This window comes from Macaca mulatta, chromosome 5, assembly GCF_049350105.2.
Source record: "Macaca mulatta isolate MMU2019108-1 chromosome 5, T2T-MMU8v2.0, whole genome shotgun sequence".
Taxonomy (NCBI): Eukaryota; Metazoa; Chordata; class Mammalia; order Primates; family Cercopithecidae; genus Macaca; species Macaca mulatta.
Window position 1 is genome coordinate 77,366,566 of NC_133410.1, and position 24,774 is coordinate 77,391,339.

The following is a 24,774-nucleotide window of genomic DNA, read 5'->3' on the forward strand; positions in this document are numbered from 1 at the left end:
AATCTGTTATTTTTACTCAGAATTGGAAATAACTGGATGCTTTTAATTACTGTAAAGAGTCATTTGAAAGATCAATAATATTCTATAAGCAAGTATCTTCTATTTTAATTTTATAGCAGAATAGTTTTACTTACTTGGGGGCAGGTAGTTTTATTTAATTAGTTTTAAAGCTTCTGTCCAGCATCCCTGCTTTCAAGGAAAGCACAGAGCTCATGGAGCACAACCCACTGGGAACCTACCGTTCCCAAGGTGGTAAGCAAAGGGAAGACCTCTAAGTTCTGAACTCCTTGCCTAAGAAATAAATGTCAAAGCTAAACAGAAAATGTGACAACTCATTATCATCCATCTTAAAAACGCGTATTTGTTGCCTGTTGCTAAATGAACAATCCAGAGATAATTTGACTCTTTTTGGTTTTGTTTATTTTTGTTTTTTTGTTTGTTTTTTGAGACAGGGTCTCTCTCTGTCACCCAGGCTAAAGTGCAGTGGTGCAATCATGGCTCACTGAAGCCTTGAACTCCTGGGCTCAAGCAATCCTCCCACCTCTACCTCCCAAATAGCTGGGACTACAGGGGCATGCCATGTCCAGTTAATTTTTTTATTTTTTGTAGATGTGAGGTCTACCTATGTTGCTCAGGCTGGTCTCAAACTCCTGAGCCCAAGCGATTCTCCCACCTTGGCCTCCCAAAGCTCTGGGATTACAGGCATGAACTACTGCGCCCAGACAATTTATTTTTTTCGATAGTGAATTAAGAATAGTAACAACGGCCAGGCACAGTGGCTCACGCCTATAATCTCAGCACTTTGGGAGGCCAAGGAGGGTGGATCACCTGAGGTCAGGAGTTCGAGATCATCCTGACGAACATGGTGAAACCCCATCTCTACAAAGTACAAAAAATTAGCCAGGCTTGGTGGCACAAGCCTGTAATCCCAGATACTCGGAAGGCTGAGGCAGGAGAATCGCTTGAACTCAGGAGGCGGAGGTTGCAGTAAGCTGAGATTGTGCCATTGGACTCCAGCCTAAGCAACAGGAGCAAAACTCCGTCTCAAAAAAATAAATAAATAACATCAATGAATTGCGGCTATTTTGTGTTTTAAGAATCATAGCTATGCACACAAAAAGGTAAAGGTATCTCTTCTTTTCTCCCATTCTAGGTAACGCTGGAATTACAAAAGACAGAGAATCTCACTGTGTGAACTCTGCCAATTCCCTTATGGGCTTTTTAAAAACTCTGACCACTTATTCATTCACTCATTCCACAAATACTTACTGAGGTCAGGCACACTACAAAAAGCGAGGGATAGGATGGTAAGCAAAAGCAGACTCGGTTTCTGACTTTCTCAGACTCAAGGGCTAGTACAGAAGAGAGACTCTAATAAATAATGGTACACAATGTAAACTTGCAACTGTGATGAGTGCCAAGGCTTTATGAGCACAAAGTAGGGGAGTCCAAAAAGTCTTCACTGAGAAAGTGACAGCTGGAGCTGAGCACTCAAGAATGAGACAAAGAGGGAGAGCTCAGGCAGAGAGAACATCAGTCTGTTGAGAAAGGAGCTCTGCAATTATGAAGCCCCAAAAGCCAGTGTGGCTGACAGACAGGGATCAGCAGAGTCTGAAGAGCAGGAGGGGTCGAATCCAGCAGACCATGTTAAGCAGCTTTCACTTACAGGCGTCAGGAAACCCAGAAGGGTTTTAAACAAGAAGGTGATGATTTGGGTTTTCAGAAAGTTCAGATACAAGATCACGTATGTAATTGGCACACACTCTCTAGTTAAACTCTTCTGGTCTGTCAGTCTAGGCCTGGACCCTATTCTTAACAGCACCAAAAAGGTAATTCATTCAAATGGATGATTTGACTGTTTGGTATAACAGGAAGACTAGAGGATTGGGAGTCAAGGCTCCTGGGTTTTTATCTGTTTGGGAACACTGATCTAGTCATACACTTCTCTACCCCCATTTCCTCATTTGTAAAATGAAGAAGGTGAATGCTAGGACCACTCATCCATGGTGGCTCTGATTAGAAGGGAAAAAATGTACACTTTTAAAAATGCAAGTGGCTAATAAACATGAAAAGAAATTTCATAATCAGAAAAATGTAAATGCATTAAGACGGGCAAAAAAATCATTGCTGGCAAGGATACAGAACACCAGGAACTCATACTATTAAGTGGGAGTGTAAATGAGTACAATCACTTTGCAGGAGAACAATTTGGCAGTGTCTGGAAAGACTGAAAATGTACACGCTCCAACTTAGCAATTCCACCCACAAATGCATGCCCTAAATAACACATATACACAAGGAAACATACATAGAAATATTCACAGTAGCATCATTTTTAGTAGAAGCAAGCTAGAAACAGCCTAAATACCAGCAAGAGATTAAAGAAATGTAGTATATTCATAAAATGAAAAACTATATAGCAATTGAAATGAATGAAATGGTGCAATATATTTAGCAACAAGGACAAATCCCTAAACAAATCTGAGTGGAATAAAAACAAGTTGAGAAGGATACATGTAACTAGCTTTTATAAAATGTTTAATATATTAATATATGCACATTCATACGTACATTGTTTAATAACACATTCCTTTTTTTTCTTTTTTTGAGATAGAGTCTCGCTCTGTTGCCCAGGCTGAAGTGCAGTGGCGCAATCTCAGCTCACTACAAACTCTACCTGCTGGGTTCAAGTAATTCTCCTGCCTCAGCCTCCCAAGTAGCTGGGATTATAGATGCCCATCACCATACCCGGCTAATTTTTGTATTTTTAGTAGAGATGGGGTTTCACCATGTTGGCCAGGCTGGTGTCGAACTCCTGACCTCAGGTGATCCACCTGCTTCAGCCTCCCAAAGTGCTGGGATTATAGGCGTGAGCCACTGCACCTGGCCAACACATTCATTTTTAATAAAAGTACAAAGATATGCACGGACGCCAAGTGCCAAATTCAACACAGCAGTCACCTCTAGGGGAAGGGAGGTAAATGTGACCAGGGAAAGGTCTTAACTCAATTTATAATATTTTAATAGCTTAAAGTAGGTAGGGGATACACAGATAATTATGTTATTTTTTATGGCTGTTTCTATCTGGAAAATATAACAGCAACAACAAGGACAGGAGGAAGGGGAGAAAATCAAGTTGTTTTCATAAGTTAATTTTGCCAAAACAACAGAGCCTAATTATATATAAATATATACTTGGGAAGAAAAGGCGTTGGACCCGACCTTGAACTAGAAAGCAAGAGGCTTCTCTATAAATAAGGAGATTGCAACAGATGATGCCTAAGGTCCTTTCCAGATAGAAAATTTCACTTCCCTATTCTACCTGCTTCCTCAGCTGGGGGTCGGGCACTGGCAACAGAGGGGCTAAGACACGGCTTTCCCCACAGAGACCACATTTAATTCAAGTTGAGGTTTTAAAACTTGCATTTACTTACTTCCCTCTAAAATCTTGTTTTCATTCCCTCGCTCACACTTGATGTATATATTCATTAGCTGGGGCTGCCATAACCAACCACCATAGATTGGGTGGCTTGAACAACAGAAATGTACTCTCAGAACTGTGGAGGCCAGAAGTCCAAGACCAAGGTGCCAGCAGAGTTGGTTCCTTCTGAGGCCTCTCTCCTTGGCTTACAGAAGGCCATCTTCTCCTCCCTGTGTGCTATATCCAAATCTCCTCTTCTTATGAGGGTACCACTCATACTGGATTAGGGCCTACCCTTATAATCCCACTTTCACTTCATTACCTCTGTAAAGACCTTATCTCCAAATATGGCCACATTTTAAGGTACTGGCGGTTAAAACTTCAACATACCAATTTTGGTAGGGACGAAGATTCACCCCCTAATAATAGGGTGGTCCTAAAATCTTCCTATTGACAGTCTTGTGAAGGTTTGTGAAGAGCAGTAGTAAAGTTATTCTAATTCTGTAACTATTTGCTTCTTGTCACTAAAATGTTAACCTTTTTTGTAATTAACATAGGCACAATTAGTATATAGAGCTGCTTAAAATGAAGTAATTTATTAAGTTTAGCTATGTATGCTATTCAAGTGAGATTAATTCTTTCTGATGTTGAAATTAAATAGTTGTCTTTCCGCCTCTTCCCACCCCTCCCCCAAGACGGAGTCTTGCTCTGTTGCCCAGGCGGGAGTGCAGTGGCATGCTCTCGGCTCACCGCAACCTCCGCTTCCCGGGTTCAAACAATTCTCCTGCCTCAGCCTCCCAAGTAGCTGGGATTACAGATGACTGCCACCATGCCCGGCTAATTTTTTTGTATTGTCACTAGAGACAGGGTCTCACCATGGTAGCCAGGCTGGTCTCAAACTCCTGACCTCGTGATCTGCCCGTCTCGGCCTCCCAAAGTGCTGGGATTACAGGCGTGAGCCACCGTGCCTGGCTAGTTGTCTTTATTTTAACAGAAATGCATTCATTTTCTAGAAATAATCCTGTTGGAAAAACAACACACAACTGGTTTCAAGGACCAACATCTGGTGCCAAAAATGACACACATATGATTTCTCCACGATGTTTTTTCAATGGTGTCTGCTAATGGAGAGGTGTCGCAGTTTCAGAGTTAGTCCATAGCAACACATGCGGCATTGTATGATGCACAGTTGGCCAGCCTGTCCCACTTCCAGCATGGTGCTCACTTAATTTAGCCCAGTGAGTGACAAATTGAACTCTGCTGGCTTGGCCCACGAAAGTCTCAATGTCTGCTAACCCACACAGAGCCTCCTTTCTTGAGCCTGTAAGTCATGGGAATGGGAGCCAGGTCTCATTAGGGCAAAGCCATCAAAGGACACTGGGAATCATGGAAACCGGCCATTTCGGAACAGTCAACATGCCAAAAGCCTAAAATGCCCCAGTGTGAGCGGCTGAAGGATACTGTTCCTCCAAGCCACAGACATGTCTATTTTTAGCTTGGGGAAATTGTGGTTTTGGCCAAGTCATACCTTACAACAAAGGCAAGTGAGCACATCATCAAAGCATGTCCCAAAAGAACAGGTATTTATTAGGTCCAACTTCATTTGCAAAAATAAAGGAGTCAGAGGAAACAGAGAACATCAAATACTCATGTCAGATCCTGACCCCCCAAAATTGTACTTGAATAAGGTAGTCACTAGTAGACAAATACAAGTCCAGCCTACCAACATCTTCCATGTGACTCTAAAGGTAGTTACAATACTCTTGAAAGACAAAGTTTTCAAAATAGACTTTGATTATTCAGAGGTCCACAATCACCCACTCTTCAAGTGAAATCTAAACTGTCACCTCTTCCTCAATGAATGGTCACTGAATCTACACAAATGCTGTTTCTAATGTAATTAACAGGAATTCAGCAGAGAGTTCATGCTGTTTACCTTGGTAAAGAGTAGATACTGGGCTGGGCACTGTGGCTCACACCTGTAATCCCAAGTCAAACTTTAGGAGGCCGAGGTGGGAAGATCACCTGAGGTCAGGAGTTCAAGACCAGCCTGGCCAATATGGTGAAACCACATCTCTACCAAAAATACAAAAATTAGCCGGGCTTGGTGGTGCACACTTGGAGGCTGAGACACAAGAAATGCTTGAACCTGGGAGGCACAGGTTGCACTGAGCCAAGATCATGCCAGTGCACTCCAGTCTGGGTGACAGAGCGAGACTCTGTCTCAGAAAAAAAGAATAGATTGCACCAAGTTTAAATGTGGAGGTCTCCTGGGAAACAAGGTGTTAACCCCTGTGAATTATCTTGTTGGCACTTTAAGTTCTTGTTATTTGTAAGTGGAAGTAGTAGTGATTATATCCATTTTTAAAAAGGAATAATGCTTCAAATCTCTGACAAAATTACTCTTATAGAGTACGTCAGAAAAACCTTCAGTAATTAATTTGCTTTTCTAAAGTTATCACACTTTGTAGAATTACATTTTTCCCAAGTAGTATAAATGTATATATAGTTAACATTAGACTTATCTATCATATATGAAAATAAAACCTTCAATTTCAAAATTTCATATATGAAAACACAAAAAATCAAGGCAGAATTTTCAAACTGTCCATATCAGAATCTATCACTCTACTGTACCAGAAAACCTTAAGTCCTTCCTGTTTTTCCCATTACGCTGTAGGTACCAGCTAATTTGACTTCAATTTCAAAGTAAATTTACTGAGTTCCCTCAACTGTCTACAGTAACACATTTGTCAAGTCAATGTGCTTAAAGCATCAGAATTTCAAATTGGAACATCTAAGTCCACTGGATTTCCCAAAGAGCATTCAGAAAAATATTTTACAGAAACAGCAAAAATCAAACCTATAAGCCAAGTATTTATAGTTTTAAAAAATTTTTTGGAAAACTAAAAATACATACCAATTTTTTTTTTTCATTCTGGGGTTCCTTTAGATAAATTTAAGTGTTGATTTGCAGAATATTAACAATTGCAGGAGAGGGATACGCCGGACAAAGATAATTCTTTAAAACAGTTGCCAACTAAAAACCAGATCAAAAATGAAAATGCTACTTCTCTGAAATTATTAACGACAGCAATCATTCCATCCTGTTCTCTGACTACCCCTACCTTTTTCCCTCCCACTCTCTCCATCTAACAATTCCTCAATCCCATTGGACCTACATGCCATTGACCCTTTCACCATTGTTTACTATTTTCTTGTCTTCAAATTTCTTAGCCAGCTTAGATCCATAGTCTATCATCATAGTCATGTCCCTGCACACACCTTCACCTCCCTAGCTTCTCTTTTCATTCCATTTGGCTCACCTGTCTAAACACTAAACCTAGCCAAACCCAAAACTTACCTCCTCCACAACTATACAAGTGCTTTTGAATATGGCTAGAAAAACAAACTCAACTAGACGGACAGGTCACATTTTCAAGTCACGGTCACTAACTTCAAACAGCAGAGCTCTTACTGCAGTCAGGCAATCCTAACACACTCCACACCATCCATCTTCCACTCTCCCAGAAAACTATTTTGTACCTCACCCTCTTATTTCAAACCTCCAACAGGGCCTCTTCCATCCTCACTCTCAGCTGATGATAGAGCCAAAAGCTCTCACCACTGCATATACTAACCTGCCTGTAGCTGGGCCCATGGACAGTATTCTGCCTGCCCTCCTATTCCTATGGATGGTATGTCTGTTTCCTTGTCTAAGGCCAACCTCCCAACTTTGTGCACGAGGCCTCAGCCATTATTAACCATTCAAGGGCATGGCTCCAGAAATTCTACCCACTTCTTCTGTATCATTCATTTCCTTTCTCCACTTAAGCAACCACTAGCAAATGGGAACAAATAAATACGTTGTTTTCCATCTTTAAAAAAATAAACTTTGACCCTTATTTCCCTTCTATGGCTTCTATTCCACTTCTCTGTTCCACATTACAGTAAAACTCAAAAAAGTTGTCTCTACTTATCTCCAATTTAACTTCTCTTATTATCCCTTAAGCTAATTCCAGTCCATCTGTCACCACCACTGTTCCTTCGAACTGCTCTTCTCACTGTCACCAGTGACCTTCATACCACTAAATCCAATGGTCAGTTCTCAGTCCTCATCACCCTCGACCTCTCAACAGCATCTGAGACAGAGGGTCATTTCCTCTATTCTTTTTTTTTTTAGACAGGGTCTCACTCTGTTGACCAGGCTGGATCTACTACAGGTGCACTCCACCACATGCAGCTAATTTTTGCATTTTTTGGTAGAGATGGGGTTTCACTATGTTGTCCAGACTGGCCTCAAACTCCTGGGCTCAAGCAATCCACCTGCCTCGGCCTCCCCAAATGCTGTGAATACAGGTGTGAGCCACCACGCCCAACCCATATCCTCTACTCTTGAAACACTTTCATCTTTAGGCTCCAGAACGTCATCACTACATCACAGGCTTTTGCTCAGTCTAGGCTGAGTCCTCTTCAAATCCCAAGCCTGTAAACACTGAAGTGCTCCAGAGCTTGGTCCTTGAACCTCTTTGCAACTGATTCTTGCTCTCTGGGTAACTTCATCCAGTGTCATGGCTTTAGATATCAACTATATACTGATGCTTCTCCAATGTATGTTTCCAGCCCAGATCTCTCCCTAAAAGTCCAGCTTTATATATTCCTTTGCCTTTTCTACATCTCTACTTAAATACCTACTATGTCCAAAACTGAACCTCTGATCCTCCCCTGCAAACTTGCTCCTTCTACAATCCTCCTCATTTCAGTGTACACCAAGCCAACTCCACCCTTCTAACAGCTCAGACAGAAAACTCTGGCATCATCTTTGACTCTCCTCTTTTCTCTCATCTCCCAGATCCAATCTATCATCAAATCCTGTTGGTTCTATCTTTGAAAATATGAAATATATAAAAACCACATCTCACTACTCCACAACTAACACTATCCTATCTCAGCTGGATGAGCAAGAGCTTCCTATCTGGTCTCTCCACCTGGCATTGTCACTCTCAACAGACATCAGAGTGACCTCAATAAGTTGGATTATATCACTCCTCAGAATCCTCCAGTGACCTTCCATCTCTCTGAGGCAAAAGCCAGTCTTTGCATAAAGCCTTGCATGAGGGACCAGGTTACCTCACCTTCTACCACTCCTTCCCCAGCTTACTCCACCCTGGCCACACTGGTCTTGCTGCTTCTTGAAAAGATGGACGCAGCGCACCTCGGAGCCTTTCCACAGTGTCCTCAGCTTGGTTTACTCTTCCTGCTGATAGCCGCGTGCTACCACCTCGATTTCTTCAAGCCTTTGCTCAGATGTTACCTTCTGAATGAGGCCTCCCTAGTGACTCTGTTTATAATTGCCGTATTCCCTACTCCCTTTCCCCCACTTTGTCTCTACTGCCATCACTGATATTTCTCCACTGCGATAACAATAGTATGATAAACTGTATGCTCTTGATTTCTAGTTTATTATCTGTCTTCCCCAACTAAAATGTAAGTTCAGGAGAACCCCAACCACCCAGGCTCAAGCAAGTCTTCCACCTCAGCCTCCCAAGTAGCTGGGACTACTGGCAGGTGCCACCATGCCTGGCTAATTTTTTTATTTTTAGTAGAAACAAGGTCTCACTATGTTGCTCCAGCTGGTCTCAAACTCCTGGGCTCAGGTGATCCTCTTACCTCAGCCTCCCAAAGTGCTAGGATTACAGGCGTGAGCCACTGCACCCAGCCTAAAGCATTTTTTAAATGAATGAAAAGGATATAGCCTTAAAATAGTGTTTACCAGTAGGGAGGAAGGGATGTAAATGTATTGCTGACGAATACAAAAGGAATTTTAAATACATTTTAAATAATCTATATCTTAAAATGAAATAGCTGAAGTAAATATTGCAAAAATTAACAATTGTTAAAGCTAGGTGGTAAGTGCATGGATGACAATGTATCAATAAATGTGAAAATATTTTACAGTTTAAAAACTAGAATTGAGAAAATCAACATTTCTTTGCTTTTATTACCAGAAATGTAGTTTATAAGATTTGTCAGATAACTCTGTTAAACATATAAAAATGAATGTACATGAAATCCCAGCACTTTGGGAGGCTAAGGCAGGCAGATCACTTGAGGCCAGGAGTTCAAGACCAGACTAGCCAACATGGTGAAACCTGGTTTCTACTAAAAATACAAAAATTAGCTGAGCATGGTGGTGCATGCCTGTAGTCCCAGCTACTCAGGAGGCTCAAGTGAGAGAATTGCCTGAACCTAGGAGATGGAGGTTTCAGTGAACCCAAGGGATGGAGCCGAGATCCCGCCACTGCACACTCCAGCCTGGGTGACAAAGTGAGTGAGACTCCATTCCAAAAAAAAAAAAAAAAAGAATCTACAAGAAACTATGGAATAGGTAAGTAAATATATAAAAATCATTTTATAAATTATTTCTAGTTTTTCCTATGTCTACAATTCCAACTGAAAGACTGCAGTAGCCAATGGAGCAGACATCATAAACATTAAAACAATGACTGCTTAAAGCACATAAGCTCCTTGAGACAGCAAGGATTCAAAAGAAACAAGTAATTATTGCAAGAAAATATACATATCAACCAATGTAGTTTTCAATGCATCTTGAATAGTTTTCTTTCAAATGCAATTTTTAAATCCCTCAGATATTTAATAAAACAGTAAAACATTTTTTCTAACATTGGACTCAATCAACATGACGAATTAAAATTTAAGCAAACCTTTCCATCCAATGCATCTGACTTCTAGTGACTATCTAACAAGGAGCCAAACGCAGTCATCCAAGCGATACCAATTTAAACTTTCCTTATTCAAGCCAATTACCAAAACTGCGTCCCAATTTCAGGCCCAGAAACTGCCAGACCAGGTGCGTACATTACTGACAGGGAAACAGAGACCACCTGAGAAGGAAAGGCCTTTGTGTTTCTGCCAAAATAAAAGGCATCAGAGTTTTCTTCCAATGAATCACTATCTAAAATTGTCCTAGGCCAGAAGGGCCTGTGGTTACCTAATCTCTTAAAGCATAAGCAAAGTCTTCAGGATTCTGATACTGTCACTTTTGTAGAACAAGAGCAATGAAAACATTCAGAAGATAAGGCATCACATTGGCCCTGAAGATCTCAAATGGAACCTGGCATCAGAATTCCTATTCAGGACTTTCAGTGGCAGGACTCGCCTACCTCGTGGAGAAAGATGACAGCCTTTAAAAGAAAGGAAGATTGGCCGGGCGTGGTGGCTCAAACCTGTAATTCCAGCACTTTGGGAGGCCGAGACGGGCGGATCACAAGGTCAGGAGATCGAGACCATCCTGGCTAACACGGTGAAACCCCGTCTCTACTAAAAATACAAAAAAAAAAAAAATAGCCGGGCGATGTGGCGGGCACCTGTAGTCCCAGCTACTCGGGAGGCTGAGGCAGGAGAACGGCGTGAACCCGGGAGGCGGAGCTTGCAGTGAGCTGAGATCTGGCCACTGCACTCCAGCCTGGGCGGCAGAGCGAGACTCCGTCTCAAAAAAAAAAAAAAAAAAAAAAAGAAGGGAAGATAGCTGGGTGCAGGAAACAAAAGGCCAGGTTCCATGTGCCCAGGGAACTCTACAGTGCCCCTTTGGCTATAATGACATCTCTTTATTTATAAAACAGAAATAATTATATTCATCATCTAATAAAGACCTCCAAAACCTTAAGAGAAAAGAAGCAAAAGTGCAAATGAATGTCATGAACCTGCACAACAATTTCGCAACCCGACTCTCTGAGTTCCAGACATTTCCCCAAGTACCCACAGGAGGAAGGACTTAGGTCGCATCAGCAAGTGGGGAAAGGAAACTAACATTTGTGAATTACAGGATAGCATGACTCCTGAGTGCCTAGAACACCGTAAGGGACTCAACCAAATCTGATTTAATCCTCAAAACAACCCTACTAGGCAGCATTATGAGTCCCACTTAATAGATAAGAAAGGACTAAGGAGAACCAAATAAACTGCCAAAGAAAAACAAACAAGTACAGAAACTATGGAAAAACTCCAGTAAGTAGTGGACCTAGCACTTAAACCCACTTCAGTCTGATTCCAAAGCACCCGCACCAATTCATCCACATGTTTAGTGATGTCCAAAAGAAACACAGTATGAGCAACATATGTCATTTTAAATTTTCTAGTAGTCACATTAAAGAAGTAAAAAAGAGGCTGAGCATGGTGGCTCATGCCTATAATCCCAGCACTTTGAGAGGCTAAGGCAGGAGGATTGCTTGAGGCAGGAGTTCGAGACGAGCCTAGGAAACATAACAAGACTCTGACTCTACATAAAATAAAATTTAAAAATTAGCCAGGTGTGGTGGTGCCATCCTGTAGTCTCAGCTACTGGGAAGACTAAAGTGGGAGGATCACCTGAGCCCAAGAGTTTAAGGCTACACTGACGTATGATCACACACTGCACTCCAGCCTGGGCGACAGAGTGAGACCTTGTCTCAAAAAAAATTAAAAAATTAAATAAAAATAAGCAGTGAAACGTATTTTGATAATATATTTTACATAACCAATGTACCCAAAATACTATCAATTCATTGTGCCATCAATATAAAACAACTAAAAAGTTTTCCATTCTTTTTCTCATACTAAATCTTAGAAATTTACACTTACAGAATCCTTCAATTTGGACTAGCCACATTTAGTGCTCAATAGGCACTTGTGGCTAACAGCCACTGGTACTGCGACAGCACAGGTCTCTATCACACTGACTCCCATAAGCAAAAGGACTATCCCTCGGGGCCCAAGATGGATAGATATTCTCTGCCTCAGAGCTGGTAGAAAAGAGAAGCACATTCCTGGAAGCACCATGCACCTTCTTTCCTTGAGTCGAGCGCATGTCAGCTGAAAAGTTTCCTCCTTGGTGATGCCTTCCCTGGCACAAAGTCACTCATCACCTCCACCTGTCACCCTCCTCCACGGGTCCTCTTCTATTTTCCTCCTGACATTTATCAGTAAACTATTTGGTTCGTTTATTTGTTCACTGTTCATTGACCGTCTTCACCAACGATGTGGCCCACTAAAGTATTTTTCTTTCTTTTTATAGAGACAAGGTCTTACTATGTTGCCTTGGCTGGTCTCAAACGCCTGGCCTCAAGCTATTCTCCCGTGTCAGCCTCTCAAGAGTTTAAAATTTAAGCTCCATGATAGCAGATCCTTTTCTGTATCTTTCATTACTCTTTCCAACACCTGGAACAGTGTTTGACACACAGAAGGTATTCAATAAATACTGGTTGCATTAATGAATTGCTATAGCAAAAAGGGTATACATTTCCTCCCCCACAAACTAGGAAATGCATTTCCCATAGAACAATGTCGTATGGAAATTCGTTTCCCAGACTCGCCCACCAAAGTCTACTTAACCCATAATGTAACAAAACCTAGGAGGAAACAACAGGGCACATGATAATGGCAGCAAGAGATTTAGTAAAGCAAAACCTCCTCAAATGCCCAGGGCATGATCATCACTTTCACCTTCCCACAGGCCCTGAAACATAGCAGGCTTTCAATATGAACAAATCAGTTGATTCTAAAGAGAAATTACAGCTACACGATGGGTTAAATGATCATTTATGGGCTATCCTGGGAATCCAACCAACAATTACAGCACTGCTGTAAAAGATGTTGCAAGTGGTGTTCCCTAATTTAGGTGAGGTCCCCCTGTTATATATGTCTGTTTGTTTTTTTTTAAAAAAAGAACTACTCTGGCCAGTCACAGTGGCTTAGGTCTGAAATCCCAGGACCCAGCACTCTGGGTGTCTGAAATAGGAGGATCACTTAAGCTCAGGACATTGAGACCAGCATGGAAAAGATAGTGAGAACTCGTCTCTACAAAAAATAAAAAATTAGCTTGGCATGGTGACATATGCCTATAGTCCTGAGGAGGCTGAAGCAAAAAGATTGCTTGAGCCCAGGAGTTCAAGGCTGCAGTGAGCCCGGATTGTACTAATGTACCCCACCCTCGGTAACAGAGATAGACCCCATCTCAAAAAAAAAAAAGAAAAAAGAAAAGAAAAGAAAAAACTACTATTGTGTGAAGCAACAGAAATTCAACCCAAACTAGCTTAAATAAATAAGGGAAATTTATTGTAAAGATTTTGAGGACCCCAGTTGGATCTCAGAACTCTAACCAGAAACCCAAACACCGCCAGAACTTTCACTCCATCTCCAGGATCCAACCCTCTGGGTAACAGAGTCACATCCTCCCATCCCCTAACTGTGGCTTCCTCCACTCCTTCAGGACTTATGATTAGAACTATGGCCCCTAACAGGACCAGCACTTTCACACTGCTATTTAAACACCCAGGAATTCCTTGGTCTTCTAGCCTCTGACCCATTTCAAAGATGCCTGGCCCTAGCTGGGCGCAATGCTCACACATATAATCCCAGCACTTCGGGAGACCAAGGCGGGCAGATCACTTGTTTAAGACCAGCCTGGGCAACATGGCAAAACCTCATCTCTACAAAAAAATACAAAAATTACCTGGGCGTGGTGGTACGCGCCTGTAGTTCCAGCTACTCAGGAGGCTGAGGCAGAATTTCTTGAGCCTGGGAGGTCAAGGCTGCAGTGAGCCAAGACAGTGCCACTGCACTCTAGCCTGGGTGACAGAACGAGATCCTAGCTCAAAAAATTCCCTGGCCCAGTTTGGCAGGTGCTCATCCTCGGACTCAGCATCAGGTCAGGCTGCACTAACAATAACGACAGGAGCACCTGGGTATAAGAGGTGATTCCTAGAAAAGGGGTGCCAGGCAGATGACCCCAATGTAGTCCTTTACAGCTCCCCTTAAACACTGCACTTCACGTTCATTATCTCATCACACGTGAAACTACCTGTGTAAAGTTTACCTTTCTTAACTAGTTGATCCTGCCAGTTTAAAAAAAAAAGGAAAATAGGGCTGGGCATGGTGGCTCACGCCTGTAATCCCAGCACTTTGGGAGGCCGAGACGGGCGGATCATGAGGTCAGGAGATCAAGACCATCCTGGCGAACACAGTGAAACCCCGTGTCTACTAAAAATACAAAAAAATTAGCCAGGTGTGGGGGCGGGCGCCTGTAGTCCCAGCTACACAGGAGGCTGAGGCAGGAGAATGGCGTGAACCCGGGAGGCAGAGCTTGCAGTGAGCCGAGATTGCGCCACTGCGCTCCAGCCTGGGCAACAGAGCGAGACTCCATCTCAAAAAGAAAAAAGGAAAATAAAGTTTACCTTTCATATTAAGGCATATGATTAAAGAAGGCAGAATATGTATTCTCTTGGTCTCCACTGTTATCCCCTCATGAGGAGCAGTTTCTGGCCCCTAGATGCCCCTCAGAATATTTTGGTTAAGCAAATGCAACTATTTTAAAATGAAATTTTAAGGTGAAGCTATACAGTCTATGTAATACTCCTCATTAAGAACTTTTTATACAGACTAATGATGGATTAAAACTCTTAATGGCAGAAAAAACCTCCTCCCATTCACAGGTAAGCACCCAGAACAATTCAGTGGGGAACCTAGTGTCACAGACCATAAAATCCTATAGCTGGGCACGGTGGCTCACGCCTGTAATCCCAGCACTTTGGGAGGCCAAAGTGGGTGGATCCCCTGAGGTCAGGAGTTTGAGACCAGCCTGACCAAAATGAAGAAACCCCATCTCTACTAAAAAATACAAAATTAGCTAGGCGTGATGGTGCATGCCTGTAATCCCAGCTGCTGAGGAGGCTGAGGCAGGAGAATTGCTTGAACCCGGGAGACGGACGTTGCGGTGAGCTGGGGTCGTGCCATTGCACTCCAGTCTGGGCAACAAGACTGAAACTCTGTCTCAAAAAAAAAAAAAATTCCGATAATACCTTGACTGAAACTACTTTGTCTAAATAGTTCATACACACACACTAGCTAGGTTCCCCACAGGAAGCAATGCCATAGGCGGCAACTTAACAGTAGACACTCTATCAAGAAAAGTGATAGGGCTCAGAAAAACAAATCTGCAAAATGAACCCTCAAGTAACAAAAGCAGCAAAGGAGTAGGAGGGAAGAGGACAGCATCATGTTTACAGCCTAACAAAGGGCAAGACGCCCCGGGACTGCAGCAACACAAGCTTTCACTAACAAAGTGACCCAATTTAGCTGGCACAGGAAATTCAAATTCCGGTTAAGGTAGGATCTCTACAGGGCATGTAAATTTGTGGTGCCAGACTTTTTGGGGACATTCTAAATGTTGCACTTTACTGGTGATATTAAATATTAATTCATGTACTCAAACCCAAAGTAAAATATCTCTAATTTGTTAGTGAAAAAGTTGAGGTACAATACTATAGAAAAACTAGGCTGGGCATGGTGGCTCACACCTGTAATCCCAGCACTTTGGGAGGCCAAGGCAGGTGAATCACCTGAGGTCAGGAGTTTGAGACCAGCCTGGCCAACATGGCGAAACCTGTCTCTATCAAAAATACAAAAATCACCTGGGCATGGCCACCTGTAATCCCAGGTACTCAGGAGGCTGAGGCAGGAGAATTGCTTGAACCTGGGAGGCGGAGGATGCAGTGAGCCAAGCTCACGCCACTGCACGCCTACACTCCAGCCTGGGCAACAGAGCAAGATTCCGTCAAAAAAAAGAAAAAAAAAAAGTACAGTATATAATTTGTTCAATTATTCAATTGTTAGTAGTAATGTGCCCATTTTAAAGATGGGAGCCTCAGAGGCAGTAAGTAACTTGGCACAAATCAGTTTAGCTAGAAATGGCTAAAAGAATACTTCAACTGAGGTCGTTAATACTAAATCCATTATTCTTCCTACTGCTTCAGAAACCAGATAATTTTGGTTAAAGTATTTCTTAAGTTTATAATGCCGGGCATCATGATGCACACCTGCAGTCCCAGCTACTTGGGAGGCTGAGGCAGGAGAACTGCTTGAACCCAGGAGGCAGAGGTTGCAGGAGCCGAGATCACGTCACGGTACTCCAGCCTGGGCGACAGAGCAAGACTCTGTCTCAAAAATAAATAAATAAGCTGGGAACAACAGACACCAGGGCCTACTTGAGAGTGGCCCCAGTGAGGACCGAAAAACTACCTATCAGGTATTATGCTATTTACTAGGGTGACAAAATTATCTGTACACCAAACCCCATGACATGTAATTTACCCATGTAACAAACCTGCACATGTACCCCTTGAACCTAAAATAAAAGCTGAAAAGAAAAAAAAAAAATCTAGAGAGGTGGAGGAGCCTGATCATAGAGTCATTAGTCACACTGGAGATTTGGGGCTTTATTCTGTGTTAGGAAATTCTTGAAAGAATTTTCAAGAGTGTGAAATGATAATGGGTTTAAATTTTAGACATGGCAACAGAGGAGAGATGGGTTTAAGGGGAAACAAAAGAGAAAGAGATAGTGGAGAGGGGTAATGAGGGCCTGAATTAGTGACATGGTAGCAGACAGGCAAAGGAGGGATACAGGAGAAGAAAGAGTGGTGACACACTCCTTAGGAAGATGTTCATGTTTATGGCTTCAGTGACTTGGGTAACTGAAATAAGTAAGGAACAAAAGAGATGCTTCAGGTTTTAGGGAGAAGGGACTGAGGTCAGTTTTGTATACACTGAATTTTGTGATTTCTGTGGGCATTGAACCAGTTATGTCCAGTAGGCATCTGGATAAAAGAGTGTGATGTGTAGGAAAAAATATTCGGATGGCATGGTGATGCACATTTGGCAACAATAAGCATAGAGGCGACAGAGCCACAGGAATGAATGAAACCAGCTAAAGAAGGCATAAGGAAGAAGAAGGTTTCAGAAAGAATCAGGTAAACTGTAACATTAAAGGGGTGAACCAGCAGACAAAATCACTAGTACTCCTTCAAAAAGGAAGAAGAGGGAGAGAGACCATTTGTGTGGCGTGGCAGGGCTGGTACCCAGTAACTGTGGTAGAGAAGTGAATGAAAGGTGAAAGAGGGGAGCGGTGACAGTTTCTTTCTCATAAGTGCCTGCCTGAGAATAGAGGAAACATGTTCAAAGTGGTTCCAGGATCAAAGCCCCAAAGTCAGCCATAAGACCACATGGCACTGATGGGGGCCAGGCTGATTCACCAACTGCACCAGCCAACAGCCTCAGTGGAGAAACCGTGAGAGGAAACTCACTGGGCGGTGCCGGGAAAGTGATGCAGCTGGACACTTCCTGAATGCCATGGAAATCAGATAGGAGGGGTAGGGAAGAGGATCCAAACAGAATGGGGCACTGGATTTGCATGGATTAGATAGGGGAAGAGGTGAAGGGAAAGTGAAGGAGGTGTCCGGGGTCCTCCAGGAAACAAAAATGTCAGCACATTCCAACATGAGCTAAGGGGACACTTCAGATAGAACTTCAGACTGTTGGTTCAGTGTGAGTAATAGGATTCAACACTATCAGCAAGGGCTGGGCTCAGTGGCTCACCACCTGTAATCCCAACACTTTAAGGAGCCTGAGGTAGGAGGATCGCTTGAGGCCAGGAGGTCAAGGCTGCAATAAGCCATGATTGCAACACTACAACCCAGCCTGGGTGACACAGTGAGACCCTGTCTCAACAAACAAACAAACACTATCAGAAAGGAAGGACACAGGTCTTTATCAGCGTGCACTCCCTGACCCATTCCTGGCTGCCATTCCTGGCGCCCTCCCAGGATTCAGAGTTGCCGGGCTCTGCCTGCTTAGCACTCACAACCCTGCTTAGGTCTCCAGGGGCAATCAAATGGCTGCTTCCCTTTCCCTAAGTGAAAGGCCACGTCTCCATCTGCAAAGAAAGCCACTCCTCTCATCTGTTTGCTTCCCTAGGAATGTGTATGCAATAAGAAATCTGGGGAGTGTGCAAATGGTAAATAGTAATATGCAGGGAGAACTGAAGAATAGGAAATAGGAGTGAAATCTAATTTAAACTGAGGAAATTAGAAAAGAGAAACTATACCATGAATAAATACATAATATTAAAAATCTAAGGGAAAAAGATAAATAACTAACTCTTGCTTCCAGAATCTATTCTTTAGCCTGGTGCCCCTCAGAACATATCAGAGTCCTATATCTAAAAATTGTTAGTTCAAGCTCCTTCTTTTCACATTTCTTCCCCTCCTTTTCTTTCTTTCTTTCTTTTTTTTTAAACAACTGGTAATCAATTTATTAAAATAGTTGACTTAAGCATCTGCAATGGTGACTTCCACCTCAACTCCTGGCTCAATACTGATGGAAGTAATCTGCTTAACAATCTCAGAAGGACTGTGCAAGTCAATGAGTCGCTTGTGGATTCTCATCTGGAAACGATCCCATGTCTTAGAACCTTCACCACAAGGAGTTTTTCTTGTAGTGATTCTCAAAGTCTTGGCAGGCATTCGAACTGGTCCTTTCACTTTCAGGTTCTTTTCCTTCGCGCCTCTGATCAAGTCAGCACACACCTTTTCCAGAGATTTAACGTTGCGGCTCGTTAGGGTGATTCGAATTCGGTGAATTGCCACCTCCGGCTCCACGGGTGTTTTTCCGGTATCCTTAAAAGCCATGGCTGCTGCACGGCTTCCTGACCGACTTGTTCCTCGGCGAGAGCGAACAGCCCCCTCCTTTTCTTTCATACAGATCAGGACTCAGCCAATGAAGGCAAGAGGGCAGATGCAGCCCATGACCTGCCCAGGAGCTAAGAACGGTTTTTACATTTTTAAAGGATTATAACAAATAAACAAAACCGAAGTAAAATACTCAACAGAGACTGCATGTAACCTGGGAAACCTAAATTAATTTGCTATCTGGCCCATCACAGGAAAACTTTGCCAGTCTCTAAGACAGATGAAGACTCTGCTGCCCAGTAAGCCAGAGAGCCTACACAGCTATTCAGCAGCAGAGCTCAGACAAGAATCTGTTTCTCTTGGCTCTAAGTCCAGGGTACTTTCCCCACCACCACATCAAACATAGATGTGAAATAATTTCCACTTGAAGTAAAAAAAAATAAAGGGAGCCTTTAGGGCTTCCATAAGACCCACATAAATAAACTTTAAAATAAAGATTCTACTAATATTTTTTTTAAGGACTCCCGGGAGAGTAATGTCAAACGGGAAGGAAATATTTAGTCATGTGCAGCACACACCTCTCCACTGTCCGTTCCTCCTCTCACCTTTCACTCTTAAAGTGTCTCCCGAAATCTGTTCAAGTCTCTGTCACCTGGAAAAGAATGCTTGTGGAGAAGAGATGTCAGGAAGCATGATCTGTTCATGCCAAGTGCCGGTACCCCACCCTTCCCACTCACAATCACACATATAAAAGCAAACTGTGGAGTTATGTGGCAACCCACAGACATCTCAATCACACCACCTGCAGTTAAGGCTGTGCCCAAAATGGTTTAACTGGTAATCCAAGTCAAAATGTCTCTATTTTAATACTTAAAGCAGCTTTATATGCAATCCAATCACGTAACCTTTGATGAAGTTAAATGTTCTAATCAAAACTCACCTCGAAACTTCCAAGGAAAATCCAAATGGTAATAGCCCCAGCACAGAACTTCCCATACTAACCAGACTATTCTCCATGCTAGCTCTCTACTTTGAATGATCATTCATTTAAAAAAAAACAAAAAACAAAAAACAAAAAAAAACTCCTCTTGTGGCAAATACTGAGTATTATTCACTAGGAAAGGGCAGTGATAATTCATCTGTCTTTATAAATCATAACACATTCCCCATCATCTCATCAGACATATCTCAGTGTCTACGGCCTTGTTCTGTCTTGGAGCTGGCTGGTGCTGACCCCAACTGTAACAATATTATTAACAACATCAATAATATCCTAAAAGGCGAGAAGTCAAAATAAGAAGATAAATACAAATGTCATATTAAATATTATTTTAGAATGTTATATTAAAATAGATTTTAGAAATCTAGTTTAGTTTTTTTCACAGAACTACTAAGACATAATCTTAAATAACAGAACCCAGGTACAATGTCTTTATTGAGTGTTCCTTCTATGTCCTCCTAAGGAAAACTCATATAAGAATTTTTTTAGAAAATGAAGAGAAGGTGGGAGGGAAGAAGAAAAGGAAGAAGGAAAGGGTGAAATAATAAGAAAAACCCTCAGCCAAATGCAATTCATGACTTTTCATTCCATTCTTGTTCCATAGCTTTTAAACTATATAGTATTATTTTTGTTATTTGTTAGAGAGTTTCACTGGTCTTTTGGGATGATGCACAGTGGAGGTCCCAATAACACTGCCTCTTATAGGACACCTGCCATGTTTCTTGGTCTTCTAATAATGCACTTTGTTCCTCATACCTCACTGTTGAATCAATTCATTTGTAGGTTCTTGTGGATTTCTAGTAAATACATACATATATTTTTTGAGATAAGGTCTCACTCTCACCCAGGCGGGAGTGCAGTGGCACAATCATGGCTCACCACAGCCTAGACCTTCCGGCCTCAGGTGATCCTTCTGCCTCAGCCTCCAGAGCAGCTGGGACTACAGATGTGCACCACCACGCCCAGCTAATTTTTTCTGTTTTTTTGTAGAGATGGGGTTTCGCTATGTTGCCCAGGCTGGTCTCGAACTTCTGGGCTCAAGTAATCCACCTGCCTCAACCCTCCCAAAGTGTTGAGATTACAGGCATGACCCAGCCTAGGAAACATATTTTTAACCAATCACCAATTCTAAGAAAATTAACAATTAGTCTAGGGTGGCTATAGATATTATTTACAAAACCTAACAAATAAAAAAAAAAGTAAAGTGTTTTTCTATTCTAAATAGAGCCTATTTATGACATCAATAAATTTAGGTAAGTTTAGGGTAGGGTAAGGTAGGGTAGAGTAGAGTAGGGTATGGTATGAGATGGATGGATGGATGGATGAATTGTGCATTTGTTTGTGGGTTTATTCCTAAAGTTCAATTTAACCAGTTAATTGACAGTTAATTTCTCACTGTTTTCATTGAGGAGAAACAATCCCTTTTGAGAGCCTTTTATCTTTACCAAAGTGAGTAATTGTGCACCGTCAGTAATATATTTTTCTGGCCATTATTCAACTCTCTGCTTAGCTAATAAATTGTAAAAACCATTTTCATCCTGGCAATATTTCAGGGCAGAAGATCCACTCTAATAACAAACAACAGAATAAAGACAACTTTCCTGTTTCAGATAAAGATTTGGTCCTATTTGCTTTTGGTCTGTGTCTTGTTATCACTTCATAGTTAATTACAATAAAGAAAAAAGTTTTGATCTCACAACTGCCTCTAGTGTCTCTCTGGCTCCAGGTGTAGAATGGAGGAGAGTGAAGAGTCTGTGTGAGCGTGCTTGCCCCTTCTCTCTCTAATTCTGCACATTTGTCTCTTTTGTCTGTATTTTCTCTTTTTATCTCTTTATCTGTGTGTCTTTCTCTGACTTGTTTATTTATCCTGTTTCTATTTTCTACTCCTTCAATTCCCCATCCTTTCTACTGCACTTTTTCTCCTGATGGGCCCTTCTTATGGAAACAACTATACATTTATAATACTTTTTTTAAAAATTTACTAGACAGAATCTGATGTCCTCTGTTCTTGGGGGCACTGAGTAAAAGCTTTTTGTTTTAGCCAAATCTTTAGCACTTTCTCCATAAGCCACATCTAGTCCCAGCTCTATAACTGAAATTCTTGGCTCCTTTTCTCCAAATCCCATCCTTTCTTCAAAGTTCGCCATCATTTACCCAGCTGCTTGAGCCAGAAACCTAGAAGTCATCTTTGAGTTCTGTTTCCCTTACGTCCATTTCAAATTCACTGGCAGATCTATAGGCTATCAACCCGAAACTATCTACTTCACTCATCTACCTTACCATCCCCCTCATAAAAGGCACCAGAATCTCTTCTGCAGTCACCTTAGTATCACTGCTTCTGCTCTTGCCTTCCTTCCACAGTGGCCAGAATGAAATTTGAAAACATAAACGTATGGCCCTCCTTTGCTTAAAGGCCTCCTGTGGCTTACCACTGCAATTAGCATCTAATCCAAACGGCTATACAATCTGGTCCTCACTCATCTTTCGGATCTCATATTTTTGTTCCACAAACATGTCAAGCTCCTTCCTGCTTTTGGCCCTGGGCATGGTCCACCCCTCTGTCTGGAATGCCCAGATCGCTGCATGGTTGGTTCCTTATTATCATTCAGGCCTCTACTTAAATATCACCTCTTCATAGCAGCCTATGTTGACTTACAATCTAAAGTAGTCTCTGGAGGCAACTCTATCATACCGCCCTATACTAAGGTTCTACAGAGCCACTACCAAATATTTCTTGTTAAATAAACTTTTTGTTTATTGCCTTGCTCTCCCAAAAGAATGTAAGCACCTTAGCACCTTTGAGACGGAGTCTGGCTCTGTCACTCAGGCTAGAATGCAATGTCGCAATCTCAGCTCACTGCAACCTTCGCCTCCCAGGTCCAAGCAATTCTCCTGCCTCAGCCTCCCAAGTAGCTGGGATTACAGGCGCGCACCACTACATCTGGCAAATTTTTGTATTTTTAGTAGAGATGGGGTTTCGCCATGTTGGTCAAGCTGGTCTTGAACTCCTGACCTCAAGCAATCCACCAGCCTCAGCCTCCCAAAGTGCTGAGATGACAGGAATGAACCACCACGCCCGCCGACCTTCCTATCTTATGCACTATCCCATGCCCAATAACCAGAGAGGTTCTAGGAACTTAATAAGCTCTCAGTAAATATTTGATAAATGAATGGATGAATGAAAATCCCACAGTCTTCCCCTACCAATCTACGATACAAAGATAATTTTCCTTTACCAATGTGCAGCATTAATTTTAATGTCTTGCAACATCTCTTATATAGCTCATAGCTGCTTTAAATATTATTTAACATTGCATGACGTCGCCACCAACCACAAATACTAAATACATATCTCCTGGAGTTGAATGAATAAGGGCAGACAACACACACACAAAAATGCTTTTATCAGAAAATTAATTAGCCCATTTACCTGAGTGCTCTACCTCAATGGGATCCTTGCATTTCTGGGTGTCATATTGTATAGCTGCCCAGATGATTAAAAATAAAACTATTTGTGATACATTCTCCACAGAACATCCAGGTGGGTCCTAGGCAAAGTAGTATTACGTGCAAGTTGTTGTTGAAATGAAATAATTTGAACAAAAGACAGGGCCAGGAGCAGGGGCTCATGTCTATAATCCCAACACTTTGGGTGGCCAAGGTAGGAGGACTGCCTGAGGCCAGGAGTTCAAGACCAGCCTGAGCAATACAATGGGACCCCCATCTCCACACAAAAAAAATCAGTAATAAACAAACAAAAGACAGTCATGCAGGTATTTCACTTAATCTAAGATACAACTGGAGTAAAAGAGAAAGTGATAGATCTGATGTAGCTTGAGAAACCATTTAGAATTTTGTTTTTAGGGAGAAAGGCATTGTTTCCTCTAAACATTATCAGTTGCCTTTGTTAATAATTAGGGTCTGGTGTCCTGGTTACTGGTCACTAAAGGGAGGGTGTCTTTAAAAGCAATGAATATTTTAGGTATCATCACCTTGCTTTGCCACTGAAACAATCTGCTGAAGGGAGAGGGGCCTTTATTTTGTAACTCTATCTTCTAGAAAGCTGACCTTCCTAATGAGTTGGCCGGCTATCACCATTTACCACAGCACATACAATACTCAAGTTCACAGTAGGTTCCATAAAAGTGGGAGCCACTCTTCAGTTTATAATCAGAGCCTATCTGATAAACAAAACAAGAATTCTTCATTGCCCATGCAGTAGCATGCGCGCATGCTGTAACAGCACTGCAGAAAAAGTAAAAATTATGTAGCACTTCCTGGCAGATGTGACATCTGATCTTTGGATTTGCACCATAAAACACCCTTAAAACAAGTAAAAATCTGGTGCAGTTTAATATCTGATCGTGTGTACTCGGTTGCCTATAAATAATGTAAAATGGTTTATGGACATCAAATTTAGAATTGTTTAAATCATCTCTGGAAAAAAAAAATACTATTTTATGGGCCAGAACACATGATCATCTTTCCAGAGGTAAGCAAACACTACTATTTTGAGATAACCCCTTATAGTTCAGTTTTTTTTAACCACCATTTCTTTTTTTAAAAAGTTTATTTATTTATTTATTTATTTTCATTTATTTATTTTTAGAGACAGGATCTCACTACGTTACCCAGGCTGGACTTGAACTCCTGACCTCAAGCGATCCTTCCACTTCACTGTCCCAAGTAGTTGGGATTATGGACATGAGCCATCACAAATGCCACCGTCATTTCTTTTAACATTGTTCTGAAATGTATTATAATACATGAAATGCTCAGCTAATAACACATATTGTAAGCCATTAGAAAGCAGTATTTCTATGTTGCAATGTTCC

The 24,774-nt window shown here is 41.8% G+C and overlaps 2 protein-coding genes across 3 annotated transcripts in view; both read right to left on the bottom strand.

Annotated features, from left to right (window-relative positions):
- CRACD (capping protein inhibiting regulator of actin dynamics) overlaps positions 1-24,774 on the bottom strand; it is a 280,229-nt gene that overhangs the window by 225,809 nt on the left and 29,646 nt on the right. The window lies entirely within an intron of this gene.
- LOC695327 (40S ribosomal protein S20-like) lies at positions 18,580-18,939 on the bottom strand. The gene has a single exon (NM_001258347.1). It carries the CDS (start codon positions 18,937-18,939, stop codon positions 18,580-18,582), a length of 360 nt encoding a protein of 119 aa, NP_001245276.1.

Bases quoted from the DNA above. Each gene is read 5' to 3' on its own strand.
- LOC695327 (NM_001258347.1), bottom strand. From the start codon at position 18,939: ATGGCTTTTAAGGATACCGGAAAAACACCCGTGGAGCCGGAGGTGGCA.